This window comes from Sparassis crispa (genome assembly GCF_003851025.1).
Source record: "Sparassis crispa DNA, contig_000001F, whole genome shotgun sequence".
NCBI lineage: Eukaryota > Fungi > Basidiomycota > Agaricomycetes > Polyporales > Sparassidaceae > Sparassis > Sparassis crispa.
Window position 1 is genome coordinate 1,113,489 of NW_020939748.1, and position 13,383 is coordinate 1,126,871.

The window sequence follows — 13,383 nt, forward strand, 5'->3', positions numbered from 1 at the left end:
GCTGAATCGCATGCTCTCTGTTGCATGGCCCGTCCTCCCTCGTTTCATTCACGCGGCATCCACGTTTGACAGGTTTGAACTCTACATGATGAACTTCGCGACTATCAAGCGCAGACAGTCCGATCATAATCACATCATCTCGGGAGGTCTTCTCTTCTCTTCGTGACGTCCGGAAGCCTGCTGTCCGTCGCCTCTCCGTAGTGCGTTTGTCTTTCGTTTGTCCTTCTCTTGAATATCAGGGTACTCATCTGGTGCAGCCTGGAAGCATTACCCGCCTCGTCGAGCTCGTGAACAGGCTTTGGTATCCCTTCGGCTTCCACTTCAGGCCGGCTCTGCGCCATACTGGTTCGCAGGGGAGCCCGCGAACCCTAACGCGAGGTAATCATATCCCCTTCTATCAGGTCCATCTCTCTCACTGCGTCTGCCATGCGTCGTGTCCTGCCAATCCCTGGGGTGCCTAGCCGGTATCGATCCTGGCGGCTTCGGAACGTGGTACAGCTGCGTGCTTCCTCCCTGCCTGCCCGGCGTCTCCTTGCGCAGTTGCAGCTTCTCATGCGAATGCTTCTCGTCGGCGTCTATGGCGGCGTGGTAGGACTGATTGGTGGTGCGCTTCTCCGATTGTATGCGTGGAATTCCCCGAGCGATATCAGGTCAGTCGCGGCTTCTCTCGAGTGCCAGCTGAGCATATATATTGCGCGCTTCAGATGGGCCTTGAGATAAGTCCAAGTGACAGAACACCCCCTTCGACTGAGCACATCGCTTGTCGCGCTGCTATTCGTGCACCGATCTCATGGTGCGTCGCCTGATCTACGAGTTTGTCAACGAGCTCTCCAAAGTACTTAACGTTTCGCTCGAGCCCCTCCCTCAGTGTCTATCGCATGCAGCGTGTGTTGTGTGTGATCACGCGAGAGGTTTCTCTTACACTTCCTATCGCGCATACAGCCCTCCGACACTCTGCCCCGTTCTCGCCCTCCACGCAGCATCTCCTTCGAAGGCTCCAAACTATGTACTTTCCGCTCTCCATTCGACCACCACGATCATGCGGACACCCCTTGGGAAGGTCTCGCCCAAACGGCCTCCACTCGCCTCCGTCTCGCGATCACGATCGGTCGACGTCGTGATCATTCACGTACGCACCCAGCGCTTCTGGACGCCCTCTGTGCTTCTCGGCTGCGAACCTTTGGCACTGCGAAGGTGGTGCGAAGGATCCCATTGCTGGTGCTCGACCTGCCGGCTGCGCCAGATCCAGAATGCCAAGCTCGAATGCCGATGAATTCGCAGCTGCCCGACTCCTAGATCTCAGACGGCCTAGCATTCGGGCACCAGCGCGCGCCGCTCGTGGATGGCTACTCGTGCAAGCTGGGGCGGTCATGCGCCATGTCACAAGCTCGATTCAGGCTCTACAGCCGCACCATGGCCTCAGTCCCTAGTTATTCGGACACCATTATTCCAGCCCGACGGGTTCTGGCTGCACGACACATCGATGCCGCTCCCCCCCTTCAACTTTGCATCTCACTCTATAGGCTTCTATACGTCCTCGAGGCAAATCCTTCTCAGAATTCCAATCTCGCCTGTGCAACTCAATCATACTCCTGTCACGAGAATCCCGCCGTGCCCACACCGCGCGCCGGCTGCGTTCGTGCCCGCTGGCGGCTTGGAGCTATACACTGCATGTCCCGGGGGCCATCGTGCCCGCCACAGCTTGAGCTCGCGGAGGAGACCACCAGCAGGCGTCTGCGTGTACCGTGCCCGCGATCGGCCCTGTTCCTGCGGATTCGATAGAGTTGCGATAGTCGTGCGGAACTCTGATCGACGCGGTGGGTCATCGATTGTCAGAGAGCTTTATCACGGTATCTGCCCGAAGCCCGAAGAGCTGTCGGTATGAAATTGGTGCGAAAAGTTTGTGATGGCTCGTGAAGTTGCAGGTGGGGGGCAGTGGGACGGCGCGCAGAGGGGCTGCTTCATATTCGCGGTGAGATAAATTGCATGAGATACACGTGCGGCTGTGCGCGAGGGAGTGTATACTGAACAGGTGCTAACACTATCTGATAGTAAACATAACCACCGACCACGAGCGAGTGAGTATTCATCGTACTTGACACTTGCAAGCTGGTCCTCCACTCCACTTTGTGCGTGGTTGGGGCAGTGAAAGAAGGACAAGGGATAATTATGCCAGCAGGAAACGACATGCATGCCCAGGGTAAGGGGGAAGAACATAGCATAATCGCATGCCGGAATACACACTGCAAGCAAAAGAATTCCTGAAGTAAGTCATAATGTTGCAGAAAGTGGAGTATTCCCCTGGAAGTTCCCCGGGCGAACCAAGGAACTAGAGTTCAAGCCTTCAAGACCGCAAGAAGGCTTCACTGATAATATACGGGATATTTCCACTGGTGTGCTGACTGCGTAGCGCTTGGCGTGATTCTTGATAGTTCAGCGTCACATGAATGGCTAGAACGAGGCTCTCAGGGGGATTGAGTTGAAACTTTGACTGCGGCCGACAAAGGATGCGCGATGTGCTTGCAAAGAGTGCAGATCGCGACCTGTGATCGTGCCGGGCGGGGAGAAGACTCGGAAGGACCGCGACGGCGCCGCGAGGATGATGGCGAAAAGAAGCGGAACCGTGAGCGGGACCACTTGGCACATAGCATGAAGATGATTAGGGGCTAGACCGATCACGGGCTTGGATAATTTTGTGCGGATTGACGGACGATCAACACATTCGGATGGCGAGTTTCGGAGTCTGTTGTGCAGGTGTCTGCGCTGGACCCTCGAAGTTATAAAGACAGAGGGAAAACCTGAAGACTGAAGACGGAGTTGACCACGGGAGAGAAGGTCAAGTGAGCATAAAAGATGGGCAGAGGGACGAAGAGTACGTACTGCATATGAGATTGGCGCGATTTGGTGAGAAAACGATGCATCGAGGCAACCTTCTCCACTTGCACGGTGAGCCGGTGAGGTGCCGCCAGGGGACCCCGGGAATGGCTTCTTTTTTATTTTTCAAAACCCGGAATGGTTGACAGAGGGTGCGTGCGCAGAGAGGGGTTGGGGATCGAGGCACGGGGTGGCCGGGGGAGCGAGGGCAGCAGGTGATGAAATGGATTGGGACTCCGCTAGGGTGGGGAGATACATAACGACGTCAGCGTTCGTCATGGCTTCCCACTTGGACGACCGTCATCATCATCATCGCAGGCCCCAGCTCGCCCGCCGTCATCTCGTTGTTCTTCGTCACTCGGCGTCATCGACATGTCGCAGACTCGCACCGCGCCCTCGCCGACCCATTCGGACAAGCAGCGGCAGGATCGTCCTGACTCGGCGCCCCGCCCGCAAGTAAATCCGAAGCGGACCACCTTCGAGCTCGAGCCGAACCCTTTCGAACAGTCCTTCGCTCCTTCCGTGCGCACCCACCAGCAGCCCTCGCCCACCCGCGACCCCGCGACGCTCTCTGACCGCGACGGCGACCACTCGCGCCCCTCCTCGTCCTCGCATTCCGGCGACCACAGCAGCTCTCCTCGCAATGCCAACTCCAAGCCCGTTCTCCCGCCCCTCGCGTCCATCAGCTCGCCCTCAGACGCATCCTATACCTGGGCCTTCTCCTCGTCCTCGCTCTCCAACTCTCTGCGCTCCGGGCCCCTCTCCCCCGCCATGCTCGCCGGTCCCCGCCCGAACTCGAACAACGACCAACCGCTGCCCGCGTTCGACCCGGTCTCCTTCCGCACAGGTCTCACACCGCGCACGGGGCTCACCCCCGGCACCGGCCTCACTCCTCTCATCGGCGGGCCCGTCTCCTTCCCCCCGCCCTCACCCAACACCGCCGCGTTCCTCGCCATGATGAACAGCAGCTCCGGCACTGCGGCCACCATCACCCCGAACACACTCTCTGCCATCACCGGCGTGCTCTCCAGCGCGCATCACTCGCACCAGGCCCAAAATCCCTCTCCGCTCTCCATCTCCCACGCGTTCTCCTCCACCCAGGCCCAGCGCGAGCAAACCGCCAGCTATGCCGCCAGTGCTGCCAGTGCTGCCAACGCTGCCAGCTCTGCGACCAACGGCCTGTTCCTGCTCTCACAGGCCCACCAGGAGCTCACCAAGCGCGAAGAGGCCCAGCGCGCGGGCCAGGCCGCCAGCGGCAACGCCAACGGCGCTGCGCCCTCTGCCACCGCTGCGGCATCCGCGAACGGGAACGGGAACCGGGGCACGAAGCGGAAGGCGTACCAGTCATCCACCGAGCCTTCGTCGGACCTTGGCCCCGCCGCAGGCGTAGGCAAGCGCACGCGCTCCTCCGCCAACGCCCCTGCTGCACCGCCCGCGCCCACTGCACGCACGGCGGCCCGTCGTGGCCGTTCGCAGAGCATGGACGAGGGCGAGGAGGAAGAGGAAGAGGAGGAAGAGTACAGCACCGAGCGAGCCACTTCCACTGGGTCCAAGAAGGCGTCCGGGCAGAAGAAGCCAGAGACGGAGGAAGAGAAGCGCAAGAACTTCCTCGAGCGCAATCGACAAGGTACCCTCCTCCGTTCGTTCTTCCTCGTTGCCGCTGACCACGCCCACAGCGGCGCTCAAGTGCCGGCAGCGCAAGAAGGCGGCGCTCGCGCAGATGCAGGCGAAGCTCGAGTATCTTGCGAACGAAAACGAGCGACTCTCGGCGGCGCTTGGCGCCTCCCGCGAAGAAATTTCGCGCCTCTCCGCTCTTGTAGGTGCCTCCGTAGGACCTGGCAACAACCTGGTTTCGGGAGGCGTAGGGGTGCCGAACGTCAACGGGGCGGGGAACCAGATGGGCGGGCCTCCGGTGAGTGTGAGCGTGAGCCTGGCTCCGGGAGGGAAGAGCGCGGCTGGAATGGTGGGAGGGTCGGGGAGAGGATACGGATATTAGGTGCGGCGGGCTGAGGATTTTGGCCTCGCAAGGGATATCTAGCACACACGAGTACGGTCGGTGCTCGAGTACACTACTGATTTACATTACGCGACAGTACGGGCGCGGATGCCTCCATGCAGTGCAGACTGTTGTTTGTTCGGTGTAGGTTGTATTGATTGTATCGCTTTTTAGTTGGATCTTGGGCGTCTATTTACCCATGCATTGCATGGGTGAACAGGCGCTCGTGCCCTCACGCGATCGTCACTGTGACAGACGCGATATCGTGATACGTGACGCCCGGTACGCGACGTGCCTGCAACACCCATGGCACTGAAACAAATCTTGGGACATCTTGGCGCCCTCAGCTCTCTTCTTGATGGATACGAGCCGCCTTCTCCACATGCAGTCTTCAGCCCCAATACCAGTGACCTACGCGGACGGATTCATCAACAATTGACTGCCGTATGCCAGAAAGCATCCGGCGCGCGACTGTACGATGAAGGGGTTCGTGGTAGACAACGCCCGGCGGATGCCTCTGAGCTCGAGGAGGTCCCTGTTCAAAATGACGATGCCGACCGACATACCGATCGAGAAAGTACCGCGGTTCAGCATCACAAGGTGGTATGATCACATTGCTGTTGCTACTTCTACTTCTAACCACTAAAATCCTACGGTTCGCTCTCTAGGACAAGAATGATCCTCAAATTGTAAAGCGCGGAGACTCGGTTCTCGCTGCATTCGGCAAGGCAGTGCTTCGTCCAGAGGAATTGATCAGTGTCGCACTGGGGATGCTTGGGAGGAGCAATCATGCGTCGACCGAAGATGCTGCGCTCAGAAGGTTGTTACGCGGTTATGCATATGTCTGCGATGAAAAATGGGTGAGTGATTGCGCTAATGATTTTTACGGACGACACCGTCTGACTCGTGCAGGACTCACTCCTCCTCGCTCACTCGTTCACCATGCCTCCAGGCTATGCATCTACCATTGCTGCGTCAGATGCGCACGACAACGTGGGCGATGTCCACCTGAGGTTGGAGTTGCGGCACACAGTAGGTGCAACAGCTGCATATATGCACAATACTCACTCCTTTCTGGTCCAGGCAATAGCCCAGAAGACCAACGAGACTCACGCCAATTCGTGCATCTATCACATATTGTCCCAGATCGAGACCATCAAATTCGCCCGAGACTGGCAAGCTCGTTCGTTTCAAGCTGGGGGTAAAGCATGGGTATCCAAATTCTATGCATCGGTGTTTCAAGATGATCCCAAATACAAGCCTGGTTTCGATGGCCTTACATGGGAGGCACGCGAGACGAGATTAGAAGCCCTAGGCTCCGAGTTCAAGAAGTGGAAGAGGGATAATGAGCATATCGTCACCGCACGAAACCGCTTACTCAAACTGTACAACACTGTAAGCGGACAAAATCGTCTATTCAACGATATTGAGACTCACTATATGCACCATATGCAGTTCGGAGCTGCGGTGCTTGTGGACCCCACGTGGAGTGTCGACGACTTGTCGAAGCGTCGCTCCCGAGACTTCCCATCAGTCATGCAGTATATATATGCGCATATACCCATCACTCCCCGGCTTGACCCCGGTGACGACGAAGATGGAGATGGCAAGGAAGGACGTTCGGTGTCGGCCCTCACAGCCTTGCAGACGAACACGAACCGAGCGGTAATCCGCATCGTTGGAGCATTCGGAGGACCCGACGTTGCTCAGCATGTTTCAAAGTTTCTCGAAGCTCATCCGCCCACTTTCGAACTTATGTAGACGTTTCCTGTGCGCAGTAAATTGACGGATGACGGACTTTGTGTGCTTTAGTGCCCTTGTAGCTTGAACCGTGTACCACCATTGACGCCTGTAGCCTGTTCTGCCCTTTTGTAGCCCGTGACTTTATACAATCATTAGTAGCTCGTCCGTGCACACAGTGTCGGAATTGATATCGGCAGCCTTTCTGCACGAGGCTGAAGAGTCCGCAGGACATCGAACCATTCGAAACTTTCGCACCTTCTCACTGGAACTTTGATGTATAGATGTGGATCGTGATCTATCCCTCTAATCTCCCCAGGATGCTGTGCGCTGGTTACCAATACGAATAGCCGCAGTCAAATTTAGTGACTCAGTGATTCGAGGTCGGTAATGCATCATAGATCGGACAGAGTCGAGACCAAGCGGCTAAAATCCCATTCAAGAAAGTCAGTCCGTAGGTCTTGTGGCTACATGCAACTGGGATGCTTACGAGGATGCTTACGAGGAGGTGCGTCGATATTTGGAGTATCTCCGGTGTCCTCAGCCATGACTACGGCAAAGCCGAGCTTGAGATGCCAGTCGATATCACAGTGCAGGAACCATGGGCCCGGGTTATTTGTCTATCAAAAGCATCAGCCTAGTCCGCAGATGAATGGAGATACACGGCATACATCGAAGCGGATGGTGACATTGTCACCTTGCTCGCCGATCCTAACTGTATCACGTCGGACGGGATTCACGTAATTGATAGAATCACTATCGGCACTGCGTATAACTGAGAACGAGTGCTTTGAAATAGGTGTTATCATCAACATGGTGAGGTCTTGCATCACAGAACTTACACCATGCAGATGCAGTGGATGATCACCGCCGGTAACGCCACCCGGCATTGTGATTTGCACGGTCTTGTTCCGAGGAAGAGCATATACGCTGCCGGGCGGGAGAAGTTTTTGCGCAGAATACGATCCACTCAGGATCTGAAGAAGGACGGGAACCATTGGAGGAACAAAAGCTACACCATTAACAAAGTAATTTGTTGCGTTCTATGAGCAAGGCAGTTCAGCCAACAGGAGGGTTGCAGAATGTTGGAATTATTCACCGCAGTGAAGTTGAGATTGATCACAACATCCGCGCCGTCTATAGTGGGCGCACCGGGCTGGCAAAATCAGGATAGTTTACACGGTAGGACTTAGCACGCACCGCTCTTGGATTCGTGAGCGCATGAAGATTCGACTCCACCAAGGGATTCAGAGACGGCTCGGAGACCGTGTTAGGATTGACATCGGGGGCACCTATATAACGGAGTATCGCGGATCCATTGCGACCAGCGCTTGCAACTGAGCGGATCCAGTAATTCCCGATTGGTCGGTTATCATCGAGCTAGGTCAAAGAAACACGCAGACAAGCCTCAATTTGCAGAGCCTACAGTTTTAGAATCCACATACCACAAAGGAATGGCGCTGAGCGGCATAGATCTGGATGCTGTCGACGTTCAAGGGCTCAGTATTCTCACCGTCCGCTTCTATCACGGTCATATTATGTCCATCAATGGAGAAGACAAAATTCGGACTGCAGGACATGGAGATCAGGCGGAAACGGTAACTGATGCGATATCGACCATTCAGCTGGTGAGACTGTACACGTTCAGATCAAGTACATACCGCAAACCGTGAGTAACCACAATCACGGCTGCAGGAGTGTTACTGGAATTGTTGGGCATCAGACCATTGATCAGAGCAGCATCTGGGATTCTTCACAGAACAACTCAACGTTCAGTTGTGACCCGTCAGGGTTTATCCAAGAACTGGAACGTACGGTTTCAACGGTTGGAATGCAGCGGCTTCATTGTACCAATCCGCGAGTGTGATAATGGTGCTATCTGCAGACAGCTCCAGCTGCAGGCGTCGTATTCCTCGGTCGTGAACATCTTACGCACCGTTGTCAACATCGTATAGATGTCTGTGAGGATCATTCAGATCATATACAATGAAAGCACCCCTTAGCCCATCGCAGTATTGTGTCGCCAGATGGCTGTGGTACCAGAAGGTGCCTACCCACAAAAGGTTCAGTTAACAATCTCCAGCTCTCGACAAAGTGTTAATAGCTCACCGGCCTGATCTGGTACCGTGAAATTGTACAGGAACGAGGCACCTGAAGCAATAGGGCACTGAGTGACAAACGCAGTGCCATCTGCATAACTGGTACTGTGTTGATGTATTCCGTGCCAATGCTAGGAAATATTGAGACAGTCATTATCTGATCTCCGCGGTCAAGATTGAGCTTGCCAACATACAACTGAAGTGGTCTTCAACATCGTCTCGTTAGTAAGCCTATTCATGACGTTAATCAGAAATTTGTCGCCCTGTGATCAGCGACGTTAATGGTGTATGATCAAGAGAACAAGCTTTCCTAGGCAGACCTTGTTTCCTGTTATCGTTGGTCCAGGAAATGTGCTTCCTGCAAGAACGGCCTCCCGACTAATACCGTCGGGAGCCACTACAGCGTTCACGATGGGCAAATCGGCTTTCGGACCAATACGACCCAGCGCACTGGCAGCAAAACTGATCGCCATGAAGATAGAAGCGAGATACACTGTCAATATTCCGAGAGACATGGGGAAGAGTCTGGGAAAGTGCGATGGCGAGCGTCCCGTTGAACATCCATGACTTTATATCGCGCATGCGCGTCTGGAAAATATTTGGGGAGGATCGGCAAGTGTCCATGCGCCTTGAATCAACCCGGAAGAGCTAAGAGATATCAGCCTCGTTTCTGCATAATTACTGCCGGATGCAAATGCCTTCAAACTCGGCCTTCTCACTGATTGGAAGTAATTTGAGACTCGCTGCGTATACAGTAGATTGAAATATCACTCTGAGACGCACGGTGGGTGAATTACACAACCGTCACTTCCGATTGACTGCTGCTTGGTGGACAGTACAACGTGTTCCATACCATAGTCATACCGAACATGACGTGAATCTGCACTCCGCTGGCAGAGTATTTGAAAGTAAGACGTGAGTTGTAGTTTGTTTCCCTTCTGCCTACGAAAGGTTCACAGCGACTTGAAAACGCGTCACACAGCCACGCAAGCCCAGCTGAGACCCAACCACGAAGCTCCATTTCAGCTGTTCATCAGATATCAACAAAGAGTTTACATTGCGTAAAACCCCATCGAACTGTGACCTTCTAGGGGGATTCTTTTAGGGCGGTGGTGCCAATTAATCGGCAGTGCACAGCGGTATATCTAGCGAGTACCAACATTGCTGCGCTGAGCGCCGCGGCAGTGTGCACGAGAACTTCCAGAAAGGATATAGCATGAATATTTGAATCATCGTCATTGATCAAAGGGGCGAAAGTCAGCGCCAGTAACAAAAAAACTCGGTAAACTGACCACGTGGGGCTGCTTTTCATGACGGTTCGCTAGTTCGCCGCGGTCTACAACAGGCTGCGGTATCTCTCCTTTCGCCGGCGTATTCTACCCAATTGGCACTCGAACACTTGGACATCCTAGTTGACGACTGCGTTGATAGTATACAATGACTAAATCTCGCGCAAGCAAATCCGAGTCGAAACTAACTTCTGGCAACCTGCCGTCATCCGAGCCCGCCGCGGAGATCTCAGAGGAAGACCAACAGCGAATTATCACTGAGTCGGGTATCCTTAATCGATTGCGTGTTAGGGAGGATGAAGACGAGTCAGTTATTCGAAGGAGACAACAAGACGAGGATGAGGACGAAGACAGGTTACCCCTCGCGGAAGAGGTGTTTAACGCAACGCTGTTAATAATCCCCATGGCGTCTTTACTGTTTCTCATGGAGATGTGCGTGCTGGTTTGTTTTTACACTGCTCATGATACTGTGAGTATGTTTGAGTTGCACGCTCATCTTGGCCTTTACGTGTAGACTCGTACACTGGCAGTATGGTCGCAAACCTACCTACCGCGCTCTCGCGGAGCGCATGCTCTCTGGAATACCCAGTGAGTCGTTTCCCTCTGTCCAGCCGCCGACTTCATATTGAGCATCGTAGTTCTGTCGATATTCGTGTTTTACAGTAAGCATTTGTGGGTACACCGATCTCCGTAACTCATGGGCGCGTAGCAAACCGTTACAAGCAGCACCGCCGATTGCAGCTGCTGCTCTTCATCCTCTCAATGGTTGTAGGCACACGTCTGATATGGCTAATTAATCGGGCCTCGTGGAGAGTTGTCATGAGACAGGTGCGATGCCCTATCCTTGAAAGCTCATCAATCTTGACTTTACCTTGATGCCTCAGTGTCCTCCGCTTGCGACACTTTGGGTGTACTGTGTTCTTCAGTTGGAACTAGCGCCTGCGACGCTCGGTCTCATCGTGGTCGGCGCATGGGTATGGGCGAAAGACATGAAGATCTTTAACGTATGAATGACACAAGAGGAAAAATTCTCGGGGATCGGATGCATGGACTGTAGGACCGATGGCAAGGACTGTAGGCAGGTCGCATGAACGGACAGCGCGAGATTCGAAACCACTTGTCATTTCATCATAGTAACTGCAATGCGAACTGTGTAAAAAATATCCCCACTGCTTTGCAGACTTCCAACTTTGTGTGATCGATGATACGCCGCGGTGAGCTGATCCCTCGCGCTCTCACAGCACCTTATACGAACACCGAGTTTGACATACACATTCAAACCCGAGAAGATAAACCGGACATCAAAGAAGCCCGGCACACCGTATTCGATATATGCTCAATAACACGCCAAGCGGGTTGGCAAGTTTTACCCCGATGGCACTTTGTATGAGCAGCTTGCGTTTTGTAGCAAGGGAAAAGGGTGAAAGAAGACATAAAGTATTCGACGCACTTTTAAGCTGTATGCTTGCCTCATAGCATTTCAGAAGCGAATACCTATCAATGTCGATATCCTCTCCGTACACTAAAACAATGCTTGAAGAGGGAGTAAGGTCCAGTAACTTCGAATCCTAAAAGCTGTTATGATGACGCATATCCGTCATAATTAATCTCGCGGTCCGGTCCGCAGTCGAATTCATCAGCAAGGAACGTCAACTTGCCCTATGTGCAGAAAGAGTAAGCTACACCGGCAGTAGAGTTAGGTAGAAAGACTGACTCGGAAACTGAGTTTCTGGCCTTCCATCACATGCCGTAGAACCCTGAACTGCCACTGCAGTCTTCGGCCCAGGCTGCGGACTGCATACCTGCTCTTGAAAAGCAATTCGTCAAACATCTTGTATACACGATCGTCCCGAGCGAAAAGGTAGGACTGTCAGGAAGCAATACATATAAATGCCAGTATAGGTCGCGAGACAATTAGAACCTACGGATATTGGTTGGCCGTCAATTTTGTCGAGCGCACAAAGCCATGCACCCATCATCAGCAAGTCAGTTGCAGCGTTTGCGATGCTAAGCAGCATCATTCTATTAGAACACACACGACGACGGCGGACAAATGTACTTACTAATCCTCAAGTGCAATAATCATTTCTGCATGTTTCAGTTGCGCCGTTGCAAACGTTCTCACAGCAGTTTCGGCAGCTTCAACGGGTTTAGCCCCCTTATCACGAAGTAGACGAGCTATATATCCTGAAGTCTTCTTCACCCACTGTTCCCCTTCACTCATGACAAGGGTTTGAAGAAAAGAAGGTATCAGATCGGGCTGAGAAGTTTGTAAGCCTAAGTCAATTGCAAGACCTAAGTTTATTCCTAGCATGCAAGTTCGAAGTTCGACAGGAGCTCGGATAAATCTACTCAAGACTCACGAAGCAGGCCCAGATATTCTTTCGTTGCAGGCAGTGAGAAGTCTTCATCTTCAAGGTGATTGACATATCGCGAGAACGCGCCTAAAAGAACTATGGCTACATCCTGGTGCGACTTGCCGATGCGCATTGCATGCACAATTGGTGTGACGCCGCCATGATAGCGCAACAGTAGCTGAGCGAAAACGCCAGTAAAAATCCATAAGCATAGCATAATGGAGAAACCAACGTGGAATGCGCGGTCTCGAACTTCCATGAGATACATGACGTCTTTCTTCTCAATTGCTCTGAAAACTTCCCATGGCTGTATATTGCAATTAGTGTGGCGCGGAGGTGAATCATGAGAAAGGAGAACCTCTGGATCTTTCTTCAACTTGGTTGTTCCAGTCTCCGTTCCCTTCTGTAAACTCGTGTGCCGCGCTGAAGGAGCAATTGACGAGATCATAGAAACAAGGGCCTTGAATTTGTGATCCTTCTGTGGTGAGATAGGAGAAGCCTCTGTCTCGGTTTCACTTTGAACGTCCTCGTGAGAATCTAGCGCAAGGGTCGCTGCGCTAGCCGAGTGTCGCAACTCCCTCATCACCGCCTGCGGTGCGAGCTGTTCTGCCTCACGCTGCAGAAAAGCTTGAGAAAACCTTAGCACATATTAGCACAAATGCAGAGGAAAACGCACCGACAGATGGAAGACGAGCAAGGAGACATGGCTGAGATACAATGCGTTCCCTCACCGGTTGTTCCGGAGATTGTTCTGAGTCGGACAACTGGCGAACGAGGTGTAATATGAGAGGCGCGTTATTGACCATGACAATGTTCTTGTCTGTATGCCCATTGACAACGCCATGGGTCCCAACAAAAGTCGAGAAGACAGCACAGCAACAGGAGACTCGAAGATTGCGGCGCCCAAAGCGCTCGCACCACATGACCGACTCAGGGTGCCTCGCCGCGGAAAGATCTCGCTATTTTAGATCTGTCAACCACTGCAGCTGGGCGAGTTTGGTGTCTGTAAGTATACGGCTCCAGGCTGC

At 53.5% G+C, this 13,383-nt stretch overlaps 4 protein-coding genes across 4 annotated transcripts; 2 read left to right on the forward strand and 2 right to left on the reverse strand.

The window, feature by feature from the left end:
• Window positions 1-3,246: 3,246 nt before the first annotated feature.
• On the forward strand, window positions 3,247-6,631 carry SCP_0203330 (hypothetical protein; the record flags this gene model as incomplete). Its single annotated transcript, XM_027754248.1, has 7 exons — window positions 3,247-4,501; window positions 4,551-4,786; window positions 5,324-5,473; window positions 5,539-5,730; window positions 5,783-5,902; window positions 5,954-6,265; window positions 6,326-6,631. The coding sequence occupies 7 exons, from the start codon at window positions 3,247-3,249 to the stop codon at window positions 6,629-6,631; spliced, it is 2,571 nt and encodes an 856-aa protein (XP_027610049.1).
• Window positions 6,632-6,980: 349 nt separating this feature from the next.
• On the reverse strand, window positions 6,981-9,224 carry SCP_0203340 (Laccase-5; the record flags this gene model as incomplete). The annotated part of the gene is made up of 13 exons (XM_027754249.1): window positions 6,981-7,036; window positions 7,101-7,230; window positions 7,282-7,398; window positions 7,453-7,653; window positions 7,710-7,766; window positions 7,811-7,990; window positions 8,056-8,212; window positions 8,272-8,361; window positions 8,426-8,489; window positions 8,547-8,660; window positions 8,720-8,840; window positions 8,904-8,972; window positions 9,030-9,224. 13 exons carry the CDS (start codon window positions 9,222-9,224, stop codon window positions 6,981-6,983), a joined length of 1,551 nt encoding a protein of 516 aa, XP_027610050.1.
• A 922-nt stretch (window positions 9,225-10,146) lies between these two features.
• SCP_0203350 (hypothetical protein) lies at window positions 10,147-11,008 on the forward strand (the record flags this gene model as incomplete). The annotated part of the gene is made up of 5 exons (XM_027754250.1): window positions 10,147-10,430; window positions 10,513-10,586; window positions 10,637-10,660; window positions 10,708-10,826; window positions 10,883-11,008. 5 exons carry the CDS (start codon window positions 10,147-10,149, stop codon window positions 11,006-11,008), a joined length of 627 nt encoding a protein of 208 aa, XP_027610051.1.
• Window positions 11,009-11,576: 568 nt separating this feature from the next.
• SCP_0203360 (hypothetical protein) lies at window positions 11,577-13,161 on the reverse strand (the record flags this gene model as incomplete). Its single annotated transcript, XM_027754251.1, has 8 exons — window positions 11,577-11,657; window positions 11,713-11,865; window positions 11,924-12,005; window positions 12,062-12,305; window positions 12,362-12,533; window positions 12,588-12,662; window positions 12,714-12,982; window positions 13,032-13,161. 8 exons carry the CDS (start codon window positions 13,159-13,161, stop codon window positions 11,577-11,579), a joined length of 1,206 nt encoding a protein of 401 aa, XP_027610052.1.
• Window positions 13,162-13,383: the final 222 nt, after the last annotated feature.